The sequence below is a fragment of the Chelonia mydas genome, chromosome 11 (assembly GCF_015237465.2).
Source record: "Chelonia mydas isolate rCheMyd1 chromosome 11, rCheMyd1.pri.v2, whole genome shotgun sequence".
Classification (NCBI taxonomy): domain Eukaryota; kingdom Metazoa; phylum Chordata; order Testudines; family Cheloniidae; genus Chelonia; species Chelonia mydas.
The window spans coordinates 1,665,841-1,685,556 of NC_051251.2; the positions used below are offsets into that span (position 1 = coordinate 1,665,841).

The following is a 19,716-nucleotide window of genomic DNA, read 5'->3' on the forward strand; positions in this document are numbered from 1 at the left end:
TGGACAAAATAATGCAGGGAGGGGCTATTGCGCCATCGCTCCCCTTTGGGGTCCTTATACCTGGGGAGAAAAACTGGCTGCTGGAGTGAGTTTCACCATGATGGCTGCCTTCACCACCATCTCCTGTGGCCCCGTCATCCTGATCCCGAGACATGGCCTGAGCAGACCCGGCCAGAGAGCGGGACCCAAATGACACCCCCTCCTCTCCCAGCTCCAGGTGAATCCCAAACACCATGTGGGCTGCGAGACGTCCCTCCCATGTGTCCTTTTCCTTCCCCACCTTATTTCTTCTCTTTTTCATCCCTCTCCTTTTGCCGCCTGTCCAGTAAGTGTCTGGTGTAGCTGGCCAAGGCTGCATATTTTGCAACACTGCCAGGAGCCTGTGACCCGAAAGAGGCCACTAAAAGCAATGCCTTAAACAGCCCGCTGCTGGCCCAAGTTTGCCAGGTCTCGGGGTGGCTGGTCAGACTGTGGGCTGCCCCTGTGTTTTTCCAGCAGGGAGGGTGGAAGTGAACATCAACGCCAGAGACAGAACGAAGCTGCATTTTCTCCCTTTGCTGTTCTCGTCTCTTCCCTCTTGTGTGTATTTGTCTTGTGTTGTCTTCTAGGAAAGGGGGTCAGACGTCACCAGCAACAATCACAGCTCAGCTAACTTCTCTCCCCCACCCCACCCAAATGACAGTTGCCACCATCCTCTCTCGCAAACCTGTGTGACCTGCTCAGCCACGAGGTGGCGCTGTGTGTAAACACCTTATTGAAGCTGACCTGAGCCACACCTGGCAGAGCAGTCAAGGAGCTGACCATGAACACAGCTGGGGTGTGTAGAACCACAGACCCACAGGGTTAGAGGGGACCGAACGGGCCATCCTGTCTAACCCCTGCCAAGATGCAGGACTTGTTGGGTCTCACCCATCCCAGACTGCTCCAGCCTCCTCTCGAAAACCTCCAGGGAAGGAGCTTCCACAACCTTCAGAGGCGTCTGTGCCATTGTCTGACTGCTCTTACGGGGAGGACGTTTCTCCTGAGATTTAATCGAAACCTGCTCTTTCTGTCGTTTGAACCCATCGCCTCTTGTCCTGCCCCCTGTGGCAAGAGACAAAAACTTTTCGCCATCTTATCTGTGGCAGCCTTTCAAGTATTTGAAGACAGCTATCATGCCCCCCCCGCAATCTCCTCTTTTCCAAACTGAACATACCCAGTTCCTTCAGCCTTTGCTCGTCCGACTTGCATTCCATCCCTGTGATCATCCCTGTCGATCGCCTCGGGATCCTTTCCAGTTTCTCTCCATCCTTTCTATACAGCAGGGACCAAAGCTGGGCCCAGGTCTCCAGCTGAGACCTGACCACTGCAGAGTCGTGCGGTCTATCACCTCCCGTGACTTGCATGCCCTGCCTCTCTTAAAGCAACCAAAAATTGCATTTGCTTTTTTTGCCAAAAGACCTCATAGCTCATACATATGGATCACCCAGCCAGCATTGAAATGCACACAGGAGTGCTACACAGCAATCTAGGGTAGGAAATTATGAACACTCCTAGTGTGCAAAGGGAAGTGCCAAAGGGATTTAATGAGGCAGAGTGGAAATGCATGAGTTGGAATTGGGCCAGGATCTGGGGGTAACATCCCCTGGGGCAGGTGCAGTCCCCTTTAGACTCTCACACTCCATGGGAGTGGGGTACACACTTCCCCAATGGGCTGCCACTCTTTTCAGTCCCAAAGCTACCTCCATTCCACACAGCCTTGGGGTTCCCCACTCACTTTTGTTGTTGGAAAACATTCAGGTCAGAAACAAAGCATCATGAAAGTGGCGTTACAGTCAGCCCCGGGGACACTGAAATGGTAGTTCTCCAACCGCGTCACGTACGGTCAGCTGGGGGTTCGCAGGGCACAGGCAGGTGGCATGTGGGCTGGCAGGATTGGAACGCCAGTGATCCCAGTGATGGTGGTGGGCTGCCAAGCGCTGCCGAGTCTTCGGTGCGATAGATCGGGCCTTGAAGGCTGGGAACTGCAGCACCAAGGAGCCGCACCTTGCACTGCACTTTCCCCGCAGGAATAGTCTTCGTTCCTCCGTCCGGTGGCACGTCCCCTATTTTGGGCCTCGGCAGGCTGAGCGTGTGCAGCGTGTGCACCCCAGCGGGGGAACGGTCACCAGTGGGGCAGGGCCCGATGGTTTGGGCTGGAGACCTAGGGTCAGTTGCTGCCCTGCCAGGCTCCCTGCAGGACCATAAGAACGGCCCCACTTGGGCAGGCTGGGGCCTCCAGCCCAGTGGCCTGCCTGTGACCATGGCTGGTGCCGGGCACTGCAGGGGAATGATGGGACCAGGGCCACTGGCGAGTGCCCCGCCCCCCAGCGCTCAGGGACCCCAGAGACGAGGGCCGTCCTGGCTCAGCCATCGCTGGACCCTGCTGCAGGAACCCTCCACGCGGCAGGGAGTTCCGCAAGTCCCGCGAGCAGGGCTGACCCCGCCCATTGCCGGCTCCGCCCCGCCCCTCCAGCAGCGCGCGCTGCGGCCTCCCCGGCCCCGCCCGCTGCCTGCTCCGCCCCGCCCCTACCAGCAGCGCGCGCGGCGGCCTGCCTGGCCCCGCCCACTGCCGGCTCCGCCCCGCCCCTCCAGCAGCGCGCGCCGCGGCCTGCCTGGCCCCGCCCGCTGCCTGCTCCGCCCCGCCCCTATCAGCCGCGCGCGCCGCGGCCTGCCTGGCCCCGCCCGCTGCCTGCTCCGCCCCGCCCCTATCAGCAGCGCGCGCCGCGGCCTGCCTGGCCCCGCCCGCTGCCTGCTCCGGCTCCGCCCCTATCAGCAGCGCGCGCCGCGGCCTGCCTGGCCCCGCCCGCTGCCTGCTCCGCCCCGCCCCTCCAGCAGCGCGCGCCGCGCCCTGCCTGGCCCCGCCCGCTGCCTGCTCCGCCCCGCCCCTCCAGCAGCGCGCGCCGCGGCCTGCCTGGCCCCGCCCGCTGCCTGCTCCGCCCCGCCGCTATCAGCAGCGCGCGCCGCGGCCTGCTTGGCCCCGCCCACTGCCGGCTCCGCCCCGCCCCTCCAGCAGCGCGCGCGCGCGCGGGGGGGAATCTCCTCCTCAGGGCGGGTGGCGCCTCACGCGGGAGCCGGGCGGCGCGCACGGTACGGGGGGGGGGCGGAGCGGGGCAGAGGAGGGTGCGACGGGTTGGGGCGAGGGGAAGAGGTTTTGGGGGGCTGAGGTGGGGGTGAGAGGAAGGGGTTTTTGGGGGGTTGGGGGTGGGGGAAGAGGAAGAGGTTTTGCGGGGCTGAGGGGAAGAGGTTTTGGAGGGCTGGGGGTGAGGGGAAGAGGTTTTGGGGGGCTGAGGTCGGGGTGGGGTGAGGGGAAGAGGTTTTGGGGGGCTGAGGTGGGGGTGAGGGGAAGAGGTTTTTGGGGGGTTGGGGGCGGGGGAAGAGGAAGAGGTTTTTGGGGGGCTGAGGTGGGGGAAGAGGTTTTGGGGGGCTGGGGGTGAGGGGAAGAGGTTTTGGGGGGCTGAGGTGAGGGGTTTGGGGGCACTGAACTCCCTTGTGCCTGTGGAGGCCCCCCTGCTGTCCCTCTTCCCACCCCCACGTGCGTCCATGGACGGGGTCTTTCCCCCGAAGTGTTTCTCGGGCACGTCGCAGCAGGAGGAAGGGGAAAGCGAGGGTAGAAGCAGTGCGAAGGGCGTTCCCTCGTGTGACGCCCGAGCGCTGCATGTCGTTCTGGTCCCCTCAGCAGAGATGAGAAAGACTGCTCCTCTTCGCCTTAGAAAAGAGATGGCTACGAACATGAGAGAGGCCAGACTGGGTCAGACCAATCACGGTCCACTTAGGCCAGTGTCCTGACTTCCTGCCACGGCCAGTGCCAGGTGCCTCCCAGGGAATGAACAGAACAGGGCAATTACCCAGTGATGCATCCCCTGCTGTCCAGTCCCCACTTCAGGCAATTGGAGGTTCAGGGATCCCTGCAGCATGGGGTTGGGTCCCGGGCCATACTGAGGGGATCTGAGAGAGGTCTACAAGACGATGACTGGTGTGGAGAGAGTGAACCGGGAGGTGTTATTTACCCCTTCATATAACACAAGAACCAGGGGTCACCCAGTGAAATTAATAGGCATCAGGTTTGAAACAAATACGAGGAAGGACTTCTTCACACAACACACAGTCAACTTATTTAACTCACTGCCAGGGGATGTTGTGAAGGCCAAAAGTATAACTGATTTCAATGCTCTGGAAGTCCCTAAACCTCCAACTGCCAGAACCTGGGGCTGGACAATAGGGAATGGATCATCCGATAATGGCCCAGTTCTTTTCATTCCCTCTAAAGTGCCTGGTCCTGGCCACTGTCAGGGACAGAATATTGGCACCTCTAGCCATTCCCAGAGCATCTCCTAGGAAAAAACCAGATGGGACTTGAATTTCTAGTGAAAAGCGATCCTCAGAACTATTTTTTTTAAGGAGTGGGGGTGTGGGACCCATCTCTTCTTGAGCCATCCCTGTCCTTTGTAAAGACACAGAAAAAGGCACAAGCCCATGCTTTTTCCTTTGCCAGTCATCTTTAATACTCAAAAGCAGGCTGTGGAGATTGTAGGTCCCAGCATGCAATGCTCCATGGTTGGACTGAAGAGAATTGTATGCTGGGAGTTGTAGCTGTTGTAGGACTCTCCTGGGACTTCTTACTATGAAACACAAATCCCTTCACCCATGTGATATTTTGATCCAGATTTGTTTGTCCAGCTGGGATGGAAGCTTGATTCCAGGGGTGCAAGGCCAGTGCACTAGCAGCGTCTCACTCTGGCAGCCTGTCCTCCTTCCCCCATCTTTCTGGTGATTGTGATGCCATAGAATTGGGTATGGCCATCAAGGGAGAGACCATTTCCTTCTTCAGTTTGTCCTTGCAGTGAGATTATAACTCACTGTTTGTGCTGCCAGGGTAGCCCTGTGATTGGGAATTCACAAACACTGGATTGTGATGTACCTATGGATCTGGCAGGAGGAGAAGCTGGGCCGAGTACAGAGGTTTCTAAGGTCGTCATTAGCGCTGCCCATCTTGTTTCTCTGATAACCAGCATTATTTATTTAAAAATGGAACAGCAACTGCAATGCAAAGTGGCCAAAGAATTGTCTCCCCTGGGCAGGCCATTCATTCACTCCTGTAGTGGTACATTTCTCCAGCCCACGGGGCCTGTTACCTGTTTTATGAGCTGCACATGGAAGGAGCTGAGGCCAGGCGTCACTATGAACATAAGAATGGCCACACCGGGTCAGACCAAAGGTCCATCCAGCCCAGCATCCTGTCTATCGACAGTGGCCAACGCCAGGTGCCCCAGAGGGAGCGAACCCAAGAGGCAATGATCAAGTGATCTCTCTCCTGCCGTCCATCTCCACCCTCTGACAAACAGAGGCTAGGGACACCATTCCTTACCCATCCTGGCTAATAGCCATGAATGGGCTTAACCTCCATGAATTTATCCAGTTCTCTTTTAAACCCTCCTATAGTCCTAGCCTTCACAACCTCCTCAGGCAAGGAGTTCCACAGGTTGACTGTGCGCTGAGTGAAGAAGAACTTCCTTTTATTTGTTTTAAGCCTGCTGCCCATTAATTTCATTTGGTGGCCCCTAGTTCTTATATTATGGGAACAAGTAAATAACTTTTCCTTATCCCCTTTCTCCACACCACTCATGGGTTTATAGACCTCTATCATCTCCCCCCTTAGTCTCCTCTTTTCCAAGCTGAAAAGTCCTAGCTTCTTTAATCTCTGCTCCTATGGGACCCGTTCCAAACCCCTAATCATTTTAGTTGCCCTTCTCTGAACCTTTTCTAATGCCAGCATATTTTTTCTGAGATGAGGGGACCACATCTGTACACACTATTCAAGATGTGGGCATACCATGGATTTATATAAGGGCAATAAGATATTCTCCGTCTTATTCTCTGTCCCTTTTTTAATGACTCCTAACATCCAGTTTGCTGTTTTGACTGCCGCTGCACACTGCGTGGACGTCTTCAGAGAACTATCCACGATGACGCCAAGATCTTTCTCCTGATTAGTTGTAGCTAAATTAGCCCCCATCATAATGTATGTATCGTTGGGTTATTTTTTCCAATGTGCATTACTTGACATTTCTCCACATTAAATTTCATTTGCCATTTTGTTGCCCAATCACTTAGTTTTGTGAGATCTTTTTGAAGTTCTTCACAGTCTGCTTTGGTCTTAACTATCTTGAGCAGTTTAGTATCATCTGTAAACTTTGCCACCTGACTGTTTACCCCTTCTCCAGATCATTTATGAATAGGTTGAATCAGATTGGTCCTAGGACTGACCCTTGGGGAACACCACTAGTTACCCCTCTCCATTCTGAAAATTTACCATTTATTCCTACCCTTTGTTTCCTGTCTTTTAACCAGTTCTCAATCCATGAAAGGATCTTCCCTCTTATCCCATGACCACTTAATTTACGTAAGAGCCTTTGGTGAGGGACCTTGTCAAAGGCTTTCTGGAATGATGTTTGTGTTCAGTGTTGGTTTGGTATCATCAGCTGCAGGCCTCAAGGCTAGTGTGAGCCAGTGGAGATGCAAAGGTGTCTCAGAGGCGCACATAAGCTTTCCTGGAGCTTGTTCTCTCCAGGGAGTGGGGTCTGGTGGAAGTTGTGCTCTTCCTTTGCTGGGAGTGCTGCTGTCTGAACCTGTTTGTTCTCTTGCAGGATGGAGGGCTCTGAAGATCTAGATAGCAGCCTCCTGACACAGCCTTGGGCTTCAGTTTGCTTTGGTGAATTCACTTTTATTGCCAAGGCTTGTTTCAAAGAAACCGGCTACGTCTTGCTGATCTCTGACCTCAGCAGTGTTTGGTACGAGCATGCAGACACGGATATCGTTGGGAAAAGGTCCAAGGTGAGTCTGGAATGAGGTTTGCAAAATCCACAAACCCCCTTTTATGCGTAAGCCAGCTAACATTCCAGTATGATCTTACAGGACACGCAGAGGGGGGATGACAGCTTCAATAGGACTAGGGTAGAAGGCCTTGATGTGGGAAGCCTATGCAGGTCTGCTGATTCCTCTCCATTCTGACCTATAGCATTCCCTGCTATGCTAGTCCTGGGCTCCTGCACTCAATCTCTGCTGATGCACCTCAATCCTGACCTGCAGCCTCCCTTCTATTCCAGTCCTGGTTTCCCTCCCCACAGCTCTGTCAGTGCCCCTCAGTTCTCAGTCAGTACCCCCGGCTGTTCCAGTCCTGGATTCCTTCTCCTCAGACATTGTACCAAACTGGTGGTTCTGTGATTCTGAGAGAGATCGCTTAGGGTGAGGCCATCAAACGCACTTCCCTTGTAGGCTGGGATGGAAGCTTGTTTCCAGGGGTGCAAGGCCAGTGCATTAGCAGTGTCTCACTCTGGCAGCCTGTCCTCCTTCCCCCATCTTTCTGGTGATTGTGTTGCCATAGAACTGGGTATGGCCATCAAGGGAGAGACTGTTGTTAGCTTTAGTGGCCAGGTCAGAGGCTACCAGCAGCTTCTTTTTCAGGACCGCTCCTCCAGGGATGCTACCCTGGCAGTTTCTGCAGCCTCAGTTACATGCTCATTTTAATGATGTCTGTAGTTTCAGAAACGGGCCAGGCAGCACAAGCGACCATCTACTTCTCTTTTAGGTCCCCTCTGTCTCCGGGCCAAGGGGCAGATGGGAGCAGGGCCTGTTTGGAGCCCCTTGGGGGGACTGTTACCCTGATCACTGGGTTTAATGTTTGAGTATTTTATAGAGTTTGGCGTCTGCTGGGGAGTGGATGGTGATGGGCAGAGGAGTCTTGCCTCTGTCCCTTGGCTTCTCCCATATACTACAATGGCTGCTTCCCACTTGTCTGTGTTGGCAGGTGGGCTAGGCTGCAACAGTTTCTCAGCCAGCCTGGAGCAGCTGAGAGGTGTCCTAGCGCAGGAGAGCCCTGGGTGGTAGTAAGAGGGCAGTGGGATATTGGAGAGGGCATCCCAGGAACCACATGGGGATAAAATTTCATTACGTCTTCTACATCCTGCCCTTTCGAACGCCACCTGCCCAGAGCTGGGGATCTGGTGGGCCAGGAGGGAATGCCCAGATCCCAGGCAATGACAGGCATGGGGAGAACTGGTGAGGAAAGGTTCTTTGTCAAGCATAGACCAGATGGGTGTCTGTTGCTCTCAGTCCTGCTTGTTCCATTGGAGGCTTTGTTCTGTATTGGCTAAGGGAAGGTGAAGGAGGATGTGTGGCTAAGCTGCCTGCAGTGACAGACCCAAGGATGTTAGTGGGGAGCCCTGGGACAGAATGAAGTGGGATGGACCCTATTTGCTGGGGTTTCTACCTGATCTGAGTGAGCCTAGCATTGGGGTCTCCAGGGTGCTTTGCTGTTTCCACTAACTGCACCTTTCCATTTGGGCTTTCCCAGGAGCTGAACAAGCGGCTGACGGCCCATGCGTCGTCTTTCCTGAATCGCTTGAGCAACCTGATGTGCCCTTTGCTGGAAGGAAGAGAGAGTGATGCCAATTCCTTCTCCTGCCAACAGACCCCCAGCAAACTCACCATCCATTTGAAAAGTGAGCTCTCCGGACTACCCTTCTACTGGGATTTCCACTGCCCCGCAGCTGCCGTGGAGGTGGTAAGGAAAGGGTTCTGCGATGCGCCACATGCCTGCCCCACCTGCTGAGATGCTCAGCAAAACTAGCCAGTCAGGGAGGGCGAGGAGCTGCGGTGGGTGGCGGGAGCTGAGTTAATTGATTTTAAAAAATCTTGTGGCGGTTTTGGAGTTACCAAGGTGTGCACTAACTGCCCGCATCCCCCGATCTGACCCTTGCTTCCCTCCTCTGCTGTCACCCCTGCTGTGTGACACAGCCCCTTCCTGCTTCTGCTCAGGTTAGACTGTCAACTCCACCGGCCAGGGACTATCTCTGAGGGTTGCCAACCCTCCATGGGGAACAAATATTTAATAATGGGCTCTTCAGTCTAGCAGACAAAGGTCAAATGCAATCGAATGGAATACAAACCATGAATTAAAGATTAGTCTTTCATTAAAGAGAATGTCATGTGATGAAACCTCCAGGAATTTGTCCAACCAACGTTGGCAACCCTCCTATCTCTGTCTGTGTGCATGCAGCACCCAGCATAACAGGACCCTGCCCCTGCCCCTGCCCCACAGCAATCACAATAAGCCTGATAATAAAACAGTGCAGCCTTGGGGAACGAGCACCAAGCCGGGCCCTAGAAGGGCCTGAGTTCTGACACTGGCTCTGCCTCCGGCTCATTATGTATCCTTGGCCGAGTCACTGCTTTTCTCAGTGCCACAGTTTCACCTCCTGTGGGATGTGGGAAAGAGTATTCTCCCCTCCCCCACCTCCCAGGGGTGTTGGGGGGATTCCTGAGTTGGTGTCCGTAAAAGCCAAGTACCCTGCTTAGCCCTTCCAGGGATGGGGATGGAGCTGAAGAGCTGCTGGGGCTGCGTAGCACTGTTTCCTAGAGCCATTCATAGATACTAAGGCCAGAAGGGACCATTGTTGAGTATCTGGCATAGGCCATAGTGCTGCCTTGTATTCATTCCTTGCATTAATTATTTTTGTGACAGCAGCATCTGGAGGCCTCCTCCAGGAGCAGGGCCTTGCTGTGTTGGACAGAGATGGTCGCTGGCTCAAAGAGCTTGCCATCTAAGTGAGATACAATAAACGGATGTAGCAAACAAGGGGAGCTGGGACAAGGATAGTCATTAACATGAGCCAAGTGGGTATTGGGGGGGCCCTCCAAGCCACTTGCCTGGAAGAGGGGAGGGATCTGAAGATGTCCAGGGTGGCGGCTTTATGGACTAGCTCAGTTCCTTGCATATGGGTCACCATAGAAGAAAGTGCAATGGGGCTTGTGGGCGAAGCTGGTGATGAAGCCTGTCATCGCTGCCAGGGTGTAGTGGTGGGGTCGCATGATGAGATAGAAGCACGGAGGAACAGGGAGAGGCATATGCTTGGTTCCTTAGGTGTCGATCTTGTCCTGCAGTCAAAACTCCATTGGAACTCTCAAGCTAAGCAGAGTTTCGTAGTTTCCAAGGCCAGAAGTGACCATTGTGATCGTCTAGTCTGACCTCCTGTATAGCACAGGTTGGAGAATGCCCTCCACAATCATTCCTAGAGCAGATCTTCTAGAGAAGCAGCCAGTCTTAAAAATTGTCAGGGATGGAGAATCTACCACGTCCCCAGGTAAATTGTTCCAATGGTTGGTTGATCTCCGCCATTAAAAATGTACACCTTATTTCCAATCTGAATTTGTCTAGCTTCAACTTCAAGCTACTGGATTGTATTTGACCTTTGTTTGCTAGACTGAAGAGCCCATTATTAAATGTTCTTTCCCCATGGAGGTACTTACAGACTATGATCAAGTCACCTCTTAACCTTCACTTTGTTAAGCTAAATAGATTGAGCTCCTTGAGTCTGTCGCTATGAGGCAGGTTTTCAAATCCCGTAATCATTCTTGTCGCTCTTCTTTGAATTCTCTCCAATGTAAGTTATTGGGGGCCAGGAATGGGAGGCAAGTTCTAGTCTAAGGAATGTGTAGATGAAACAAGGAGCGAGGTGGCTGGCTCAGTAAGGAGTAGGGCCCCAGTGTGGTACTAGGTGGCGCGCTATGCTGCAAGGAGTGGGAGTGGGGGTGCTCTGTTCTTGGATCCATTGCTGACCCCAATGCCTTTGTGCGGTGCTAAGCAATGCTGTGCTGCTAGAGGTCTGTGTTTTGGTTGAAACATAAAACTGAGGCTCTGTCCACCTCGTAATGAAAGGTGCTTTGGCTTTTTCAGCTAACAGTCCAGCTCTTATAGAGCTTCCGAGTGGCTTTGTTCTCTCCCAAAACTCCTCCTGCAGTTCCAGCTGGGAAACAAGGCTTGCTCACTTCCTGCCAAACTGTTTCGCAGTACTACTTGATGTTGTCTCATTGGAGGCAACTGATTCTTTGGTAGGGGACGTGATTCTGGTCTGTGCTTTTATGTCCCTTGACCTTTGTACAGTGCTCTGTGTACCTGCAGGATGGAAGAGGCTGTCTGTCTGGGGTAATTACTTTTAGTAGGTGGTACCATGCAAACAGCTAGGAGGCTTCAGCCTGAGATTCAAAACTGGGACCAGAAAGAAAATCAGGAACCAAGCACACCAGGTGCCTGGTTAGTTAGGAACACAAATGGCCAGGCTGGCCCAGAGTAGGGCTCCTCCAGCCAGTTTCTTACCTCTGACAGAAGCCAGTCCCAGCTGCTCAGAAGGAGGTGCAGGGAATTCTGCAGTGGGCAGTGATGGGATGGCTGTCCCTAGGTCAGAGATTGGCACATGCCCTGAAGAATGAAGGTTTATAGACCTGCCAGAAACATTTGGTTTAAAAAACTTTCTTATTGTCGTAACTCTGGATGTTCCCATTATCCATATAAATAGCTGATTCCGCTTTGATGGTTTCTTGTGCCACAGGCTAATTGAGAGTCTTATGAAAAAGTGTTTCTTTTGACCAGTTTTGAATTCACTGCTTTTCAGTTTAATTGGATGTAGGGGTGTGTACAGGAATAAAAATTTGGTCACTTTTGGAGGGGCACTTTCTGTGCCCCCACGGCCAGAGGAGCTGGCTCTCTCCTCCGCACTTCCAGCAGATGGAGAAGCTCACTCTCTCCTGGCAGCCAGAGGAGCTGGATCTCCCCTGCGGCCCCAGGGCTGGAGGAGCTGCCGTGGCCCTGGTACTGCCCTGGCCCCGGAAGAGTTTTGTGCCCCCCACTGATGAGGGGGCTTACCCCTGCTTGTCCCCTTGCACACCCCTCTGATTGGACGTTCCCTTGCTCTTTTATAGAACAAATTGCCCTGTGAGGGCTTCACTTCCAGCTTTCTCAGTGCCTCTGCGGGTGAGGAGTGTATTCCTCCACAGTGGTATGCATAGGGGAAATTTGGGGCATTCTTTGTTCTTACATGCACTTGTCTTTAAGGCTGTGTGCTCTCTGTAGCTTGATTAAATTGTAGTGGTGTCCAATGTGCACCAGAGGGTGCTGTGCACCTAACTAATAAACGGTTTCAGAGTAGCAGCCGTGTTAGTCTGTATCCGCAAAAAGAACAGGAGTACTTGTGGAACCTTAGAGACTAACAAATTTATTTGAGCATAAGCTTAAGTGAGCTACAGCTTACTTCATCGGCTCACGAAAGCTTATGCTCAAATAAATTTGTTAGTCTCTAAGGTGCCACAAGTACTCCTTTTCTTCTAACTAATAAATGTTGCTAGTTGACACAGGCAGCTCAGTGGCAAGTGATTTGTGACTTCCCCCAGAGAAGGTGAGGCAGCCGTAGCTGGGAAGGGGCCTCCTAGGCAGGTTGTGAGTGCTGCTTGCTGGGACTGTGCATGTGCGTGTTCTGCTCTACTGCAAAATTTGCTGTAATAGCATTTATAAAACAAGCTCCCCACTCCCCATCCGTTCACCATGACTGTGGACAGGACAGCTAGCAAGAGGACAGGATGAGGCTCCCTGGCGGGGCCCCTTTAAAGGGCATTGGCCCTTTGGTCAGGACCAATCTTGGACCTTCTTGAAAGTTCTGATGTTGTGGGTTTGAAATATCTGCACTTAGGATTCTCCCCTTGCTCTTTAGAAAGAGCAGAGCTGGGGTCTCAGACCTGGTGCTGTTGGGACAGATGTCCTCAGAATCCATCCGTGTGGTGGGCACTTATTGACCCACTGGCAATGCCAGGGACTGAAAGGGTGATGGGGCTGGATGGAGCTTACCCCACAGGGTCCTCCTCCCTAGCAGAGTTGTGTCTGTGTGCAGGGGTGGCGCTTGCCCAGGCTCTGCCTTTCCTGGGGTACATGGAGGAGTCAGTCTCCAGCCTGCCAGTGCAGCTCCTTTCACCAGCCATGAAATCTTTTTACAAAGAACAAATGGGGCATACCAAAACCTGACCCGTGTGTCAGTGCCCCCTGCTGGCTCTCCAGCAGCAAGAACTTTCTAGAGCCGTGCCCATCTCTGCTGGTGCACAGGTGGAGAAGTAATGAAAGGTGAGCCACGTTAGCTCTGGTTCCATTAAGAGCACAGGATGTGGGGCAGACCCATGCAGCTCAATTGGGCCAAGACACATGGCTCTGGAAAGACATTCTCCTGCCCTTCAAAGAGGGTATGAATCCCACAGCGTTATCGGAGTGATAGAGCGAGCTGTGAACCAGCAGCTGCCACTGTTCTGTTAGTTCGTATCTTGATTAATGTTTGTAAAGCACTTAGGCAGTGGGACGCACTGCATAATGCTAAGTGCTACTGTTAGTAATGCAGGAGTGGGGCCCAGACTTTGCTTAGCCACTCGTCAAGAATCTGAGGCCTGTGCCGAACTGGCCTAGAATGGAGCAGATTGCTCCCTCCCTCAGCTCTGCAAGTGGAGGGATGGCCCATGGGGACCACAGGTCCCAGCATCTTGACCTGAGTGGAGGCCGCATTGCATTTTGGGACCTGTAATGTCCATGGCTTGCACCTTTGGCTGAAAGAGGAGGGAGGCTGCAGAATTCAACCCCCCAGCTCTCTGCAGCGAGTGTGCCCTGTACCCAGGGCCTCTGGGGGTTGTGGTGTCCTGTGAGTGATGCCGTATTCACTATACCCCCATGTCAGGGGCTTGGATTTGCTGATGATAATGCAGCACAGAATGAGTAGGGTTTTGTCAGACAGGCTCTGAGGGCGCATTGGGCCCTGCTGCATGGGTCTTGCCGAGGCTGTCCCACAGATGACAGTGAGGGGGCTGTTTCCTGTGTCCATCTCACTGGAGTTGCTGGGTGAGATGGTCCACTGGGAGCAGAGGTCGACCTGGCCTGACTTGAACCCCTCTGACATGAGGGCAAGCAAGCTGCAGAGAGTGTGCGTCCCATGGAGAAAGCGCCCTTAGTGCGAGGTGGAGAAGGGTTCATCCAATGCACACTGAGGACCAGCGCAGGACCCTCTGCACTGAGAAGCCTTGGGCAAGGATGAGGTGGCCTGGGCTGGGTGTAGATGGGTGCATGGGTGGCAGCAGCAAGGGTCTGGATAGGATTTGGGGTAGAGATTCCTCATGTCTTTGATCTCATCTTCCTGTGAAAGTCTCTCAATTTCCTAAAGCTGCAATTTGACAGCACGGTTCGTTTTGCTTTTCAGTCTCAGCCATGTCTGTTTCCAGTGTCAGAATTCACGTTGGGGCCCACTGGGGGTGGGCATGAGGCTCAGAGGGACTTGTTTGTGTTGCTTACATAAGTTCTCATTGGGCTGATTAGACTGAAAGAGTTTGCTGTTGTCTCTTGCCACTCCCATAGCTGTCTGTGGAGTTAGAGTGTCTCCTGTACTGAACCTTCTCCATCACATGTCCATCTTGTTCCTCACTGCTTGTGCTGTTTTGTACAGCGCCTCCTGCTGGGAGAGGCTGGGACTGGGGTAGATGGAAGTTATCGCACAGTCAGAGCTCCTGCCCCATTCTCTACAGCTCCTCTCACAGCCAACATTTCTATGCCATTCCCTACAGTGCCTTCTACTGGGAGAGGCAGGGGTGGCAGAGACCTCCCTGTCCAGCCAGTGCACCTGATTTGTTCCGTAGAGTGCCTCTTGCTGGTAGATGCTGGAATGGCAGACAGGCATTCCTGTGAGTGGTGAGCACTGAGAAATCTTGAGTAAACTCTGGCTGTAGCTGTTGCCAATACATTGCTGCTGTAGACTGACCTGCTTCAACCGCTTTTGTTCTCGAGACCGTTTAAGTGCCCTTCTTGGCCTTCCCTGTTTTGTCTTTCCCACCCAGATTTCCCGTCATCTTGTGCGGCCCCTTATCAGGATGAGCCTGGCATTGCAGTACCAGCTGCAAGAGCTGGCGTCTCTCCTGGTGCAGAAGGATGCTGAGATTGAAGACTACAGGGACAGCGGGGCTGCTCTCAGCAGAGGTATGGAGGGCTGTTCCACTCATGGGGAAACCAGGGCTGGAGAGAGCAGGGAGTGAGTTTCCTTCCCTGCACAGGGTTGGCACAAAGTGCTCAGTCTGGCTATTACCCAATGAGGCTTGTGTTTCATGTTCAGCAGCTACAGCAGTCAGACAGTAGCCAGAAGCCTTGGGAGTAGTCCCCAGGGGAGAGGTGGAGGAGGAATGGACATTGACCAGTAGCCGAAGGACTTGGGGAGTCGCCAAGGGGCTCTTTGCTTTACTTAGAGTACCTGGCTGTTTACCAGGAGCCTGGATCCAAAGCCAGCTAGTGAAGGAGCTGGAGCAGAGTCAGGCTTTTTTCCCACATGCAGTAGCTTGCAGAGCATTTGGAGAGGGACCAGGGGCTCCCGGCTCTTCCCCTCGGCTTCCTTAGAAGAACATTGAAAGCATGGCTGTGTGCATGGGTTTGTTTCCAGTGCAGAGCCTCTGAGATGTTAATGAGGGGCCTGGGTTTAATCCCCAGCTGGCAGAGCACAGTGTCCAGAGCGGAGTGATATAAGGACTGGCAGAGCTGTCGCTGGTGGGTGGAGTCCCTTGGTGATTAGAAGGGGTGCTGGGTCCCACCCTCAGCTGGTGATGCTTCCGGCGTGTAGATTCGATTCGCAGCTGGCAGAGGCTCTGCACGTGTTGGGCTGGAGGGAAGTGTTAACAGGGAGGCATGCTCTGCTTTTCATCAGCATGGCCTGATTTCCTCAAAGAGCTTCCCTTGCACATCAGAGGGCTTCTATGCTCCTGACCAGCTCCCCAGGATCCACTAGGTAGCTGGGAACTGGACTAGTGCTGCTTGTCTGACACACTGCTCTCTGCAAGCTGCTTGGGCCTGAGAACGGGGAGCAGGCTGTTTCATTGGTTATTTATACAGCCCCCTTGGTAATTGCAGTGCTGGAAAGTGATGTCAGGTGCTCCAGGCCCTGTAATCTCAGTGATTCCAGCTCAGACTTGCTCTCCTTACCTGTGAGGAGAGTTTTCCTACTAACTGGTGCCACAAATGCCTGCTGGAAGGTGAGGGGTGAGCTGGGGTCTTTAAGGCTTGTGCATCACCCCCAGGAATAGGGATTGTGCAAGGCGAGTCCCTTGCACAGCAACACCTGCTCTCCCCCTTGGGGGGATGGGTGTGAGTAAGGGCAGTGCACGGCCTGTGCTTGGAACTAGGTTAGGATGTGAGCCAGACCAGACTCCGGCTCTCTCTGGTGTTGTGCTGGATCTTCAGGGCTCGTGGGAGTCCAGAGAATCTTATTTGTGGGTGTAGAATCAGCAGGTATGCCTGATGCAAGAGCCAGCAAGGCGGCTGGGGGGTGTCATTCTCCAGTCACTTTGTGCCCACCCGACACCTCAGAGGGGTTCCTTAGTATGACATGAGGTGCAGGGCTTCCCATCTGCAGAGTTTGTCCCATTGTTGGCGGATGGAGCAATCACCTGATCTGCTCTTGAGGAACAGTTCATGGTGGTGATGGAGAAATGATGGCTTGGAGCTAGCAACAGGGTCAGGCAAGCCAGGTATTGGGACCAACCCCCGGTGGTCTCGCTGGGATGTCCCCAAGGGCCCATGTCCAGGGCTGTCCACAGAACGGCTGATTTTCCTGTTTGTAGGAGTAGGAAAGAGGAGCTCCTGCCCTTGGTGATGGCTTGACTGCAGTAGGACCCAAGAGGTCCCTTCCAGGCCTAAGATTTATGAATGCCACCATATATGCTGGCAGGGCTCACTCCTTACCTCTGGCTTCAGAGCTGCATGGTGGGATGCCACTGCAGGGTGCTGGGAAAGATAGCGGGCCTCGCTCTGAGGCAGTAGTCTCTGGGTGAGTTTTGTGTGAAGGGGTGGGTGCAGCAGGAGACCCTCCCCCACCCTCAGCTTGGCTGCAGAGGAAGCTTGGAATGGCAGTCACCATTTTTCCAGGACACACCAAAATGCATGTGTTTACCTCTTGCTGCTGCTGCTGGTTCTCAGGCGGCACAATGGCTTCCAGCGGGCTGGGGAGCAGCAAGCTTAGCCTGAGGTGCAGGGAATGATGGGGATTTGGGGAGAGTGTTGCCTACAGGCTGCTGCGGGCTCCTAGTGCAGGTATCCTCACGCTCATGGTCAGTGCTAGCCAAAGCCTTCAGCATTTCTGTGAGGTGCATAGGCCTTGCTCCTTGGCTTGTGTGCTGAGATGGGGCCCAATGTGGAAGTGCTGCTCTAGGCAGCCAGAACATCTCCCCATCCATTTGGGGACAGTTGTGTGGGGGATGGGGGTGCCTCTCCCCAGGAATGTCATGGCAACAGTCATTCCTGAGCCCTCTTGCTGCAACACAGAGACACTGGGACCAGGGAGGCTCCACACTGCATGGTACTGCTCACCAAGACATCCTGGGAGCTGGCCTTAGGTCCTTGGACCCATCTGCCCTGGGCTGGGAGCTGTGTTTACTGAACTGCAGGAAACCCCAAAGGCTGGAGCATGTTTCCAGACTTGCTGACAGTGCTGAAGCTAAGTTTTCCCAAGGGGCCTTTGAAACCCTGTGCTGTCACAGGGCAGACAGCTGTAGCCCCAGTGAGGATGGGGCCTTCGGCCGCTGCGCTGGGGCTGCTTTGCTGAAATGGCTACTGTCATTAGGAAGGGGCTTTCTTGTGGTGTTTCCCAGCTGACTGCTGCTGAGGTGCAAATCTACCCTCATTCAGGCCTCAGGGGCTGCATTCTTCATGTTGCCATGGTTACTAGTGGGTTTCCTGAGAAGATTTCCCCACTAGCCTGAGTGACCTGGAGGGGCGTCTGCTGTGCTGTCATGGCTTGGCCCTGTAACGATGCTGCCTCTGGCGGGACACGACTGAGAGTATCAGTTCAGGACAAATTGCTTAGAGCAGGGCAGTTACAGCCCAAGGCTGGGTCTTCTTTACTATTAAGGCAAATCAAACCAGCCAAACAGAGAGGACTTTGGTCTTACCCCACTGGCTAACCGTAAGTCACACAAGCAATTCCCTTAGACACTCCAGTTTCCCAGTATCACCACCAGTGCCACTCAGTATGGGGACGAATGGTTATGAAAACCAATACCCCAGTAAAAGAAAAAGCTTCTCCTGATCCCAAAGGACCAAGTCCCAGACCCAGGTCAATATACAAGTCAGCTCTTACCCACAAATCACACTGTTGCCAATCCTTTAGCATCTAAAATCTAAAGGTTTATTCATAAAAAGCAAGAAATATAGATGAGAGCTGGAATTGGTTAAATGGAATCAATGACATACAGTAACGGCAAGTTCTTGGTTCAGGCTTGTAGCAGTGGTGGAATGAACGGCAGGTTTAAATCAAGTCTCTGGAGAACATCCCCAGCTGGGATGGGTCCTTCAGTCCTTGGTTCAGAGCTTCAGTTTGTAGCCAAGTTCCTCCAGAGGTAAGAAGCAGGATTGAAGACAAGATGGAGGAGATGCAGCTGCCTTTTGTAGTTTCTTGCCATGTGGCCTGTGCTTCCTTTGTTCCAAAGACAAGCTGTCCATCACATGGCATGGAAACACCTTAGAGTTCTGTCCCTGCATGCCTTGCTGAGTCCCCAGGCGTGTCTGCCTTCTCCCAGTGGGTCAGTTGTGTCGCTGATGGTCCTTAATGGGCCATCCAGCAGGCTAGGCTGACGCCAAATTGTCTGGGGTGTCACCCAGAAGCATAGCACAAGTTTGAAATACAGACACTATAGAGCCAATACTTATAACTTTAAATACAAAAATGATACATGCATACAGATAGCATAATCCTAACCAGCAAACCATCGCCTTGTCATAGACACCTCACTCGACAACCTTTGTACAATATTTGCTGCAAATATATAATAGCGCTGCCGGTGTCCTGTGTAGGTGTTACATGGCCCAATCACTGTAATATTTGAGCTCCCTCAGGTAATTCAAAAACAATAAAAAACCAGGCACCCTCTCCTTTCATCTCCCTGTCACAGAGAGTGCGGGCAGCGAGCTTGGTGTTTGGCCAGGTTGGTGCTGCCCGCCCGGCTCATACTCCCATCTCTCTTGCAGGACGCCTGAGGACCGAGCCCTTCCAGGAGAAGCCATTCCTGCAGAAGTTTGTGGATGAGGTAGGGAAAGATGCTGCTGTGTGTTAGTGCAAAGGGGACCTGGGTGTGTTTATGTCAACACACCTTGGCCCGCTCGGCTTAGTGCGACCCAGCGCCCAGGGCCGTCACCCGCTCAGCTTGCTGTGCTGTGGTGTGCAAGGGCGAGCATGGCCTGGTGTGGGTGGTGGCTCTTGAGCAGTGTGTTGAGGCCGACAAAGCCATGGCTGGCTTGAGCCAGTGTAGCGCAATGGGCCTGGGTCTCACCCTGTCTGGTCCTGAGGTGACAAATGAGCAGCTGCAATTCCAAACGCTTGCATCCCTCTCTGGGGTTATGTGGAGAGGTGGCCTTTGGGGAGACTAGCTGGGACCATCCTGGCTCCCCCCTTGTGACTGAGCCCTAAAATAACATCACATTCAGCTCAGCCCTTCTCCCCAAGCTGAGTTGCTCCTAGGGCTCCTCTCTAGCCCTCTCAGCCTATATCCTCTCCCGCACCTGGAGCTGCTCCCACCTCCCTTCTGTCCAGATGGGTAATGAGCAACCCATCTCAGTGAGTCAGCAGAGCCCACTTAACACTTTCCCAGTAGGATCGACAGCTGGTGGTGGGGACTCAGGAAAACCCTGCCATGCTGCTGCAGACAGATGTCTAGCCATGCTCCCCTCTCCCACGCGGAAAGCCTGTGCAGAAAGGGCTACAGTTGCAGAAGGGTGGACACATGCTCACTAAGAGAGAAGCAAACCTGTGTGTTTGCACACAAATTGGTGATAATATCCCCAGGAAGATGTTCCCCTTTGTCAGGGTT

General features: G+C 53.5%; 1 protein-coding gene across 1 annotated transcript in view; it reads left to right on the forward strand.

Annotated features, from left to right (window-relative positions):
* Nucleotides 1-2,980: 2,980 nt before the first annotated feature.
* Nucleotides 2,981-19,716, forward strand: part of NHEJ1 (non-homologous end joining factor 1) — a 137,787-nt gene continuing 121,051 nt past the window's right edge. Inside the window, exons 1-5 of the mRNA XM_037912872.2 lie at nt 2,981-3,108; nt 6,666-6,852; nt 8,372-8,581; nt 14,710-14,848; nt 18,878-18,936. Of these exons, the coding sequence (XP_037768800.1) occupies nt 6,667-6,852; nt 8,372-8,581; nt 14,710-14,848; nt 18,878-18,936 (594 nt within the window). The 5' untranslated portion in view covers nt 2,981-3,108; nt 6,666. The remainder of the gene's footprint in view (nt 3,109-6,665; nt 6,853-8,371; nt 8,582-14,709; nt 14,849-18,877; nt 18,937-19,716) is intronic.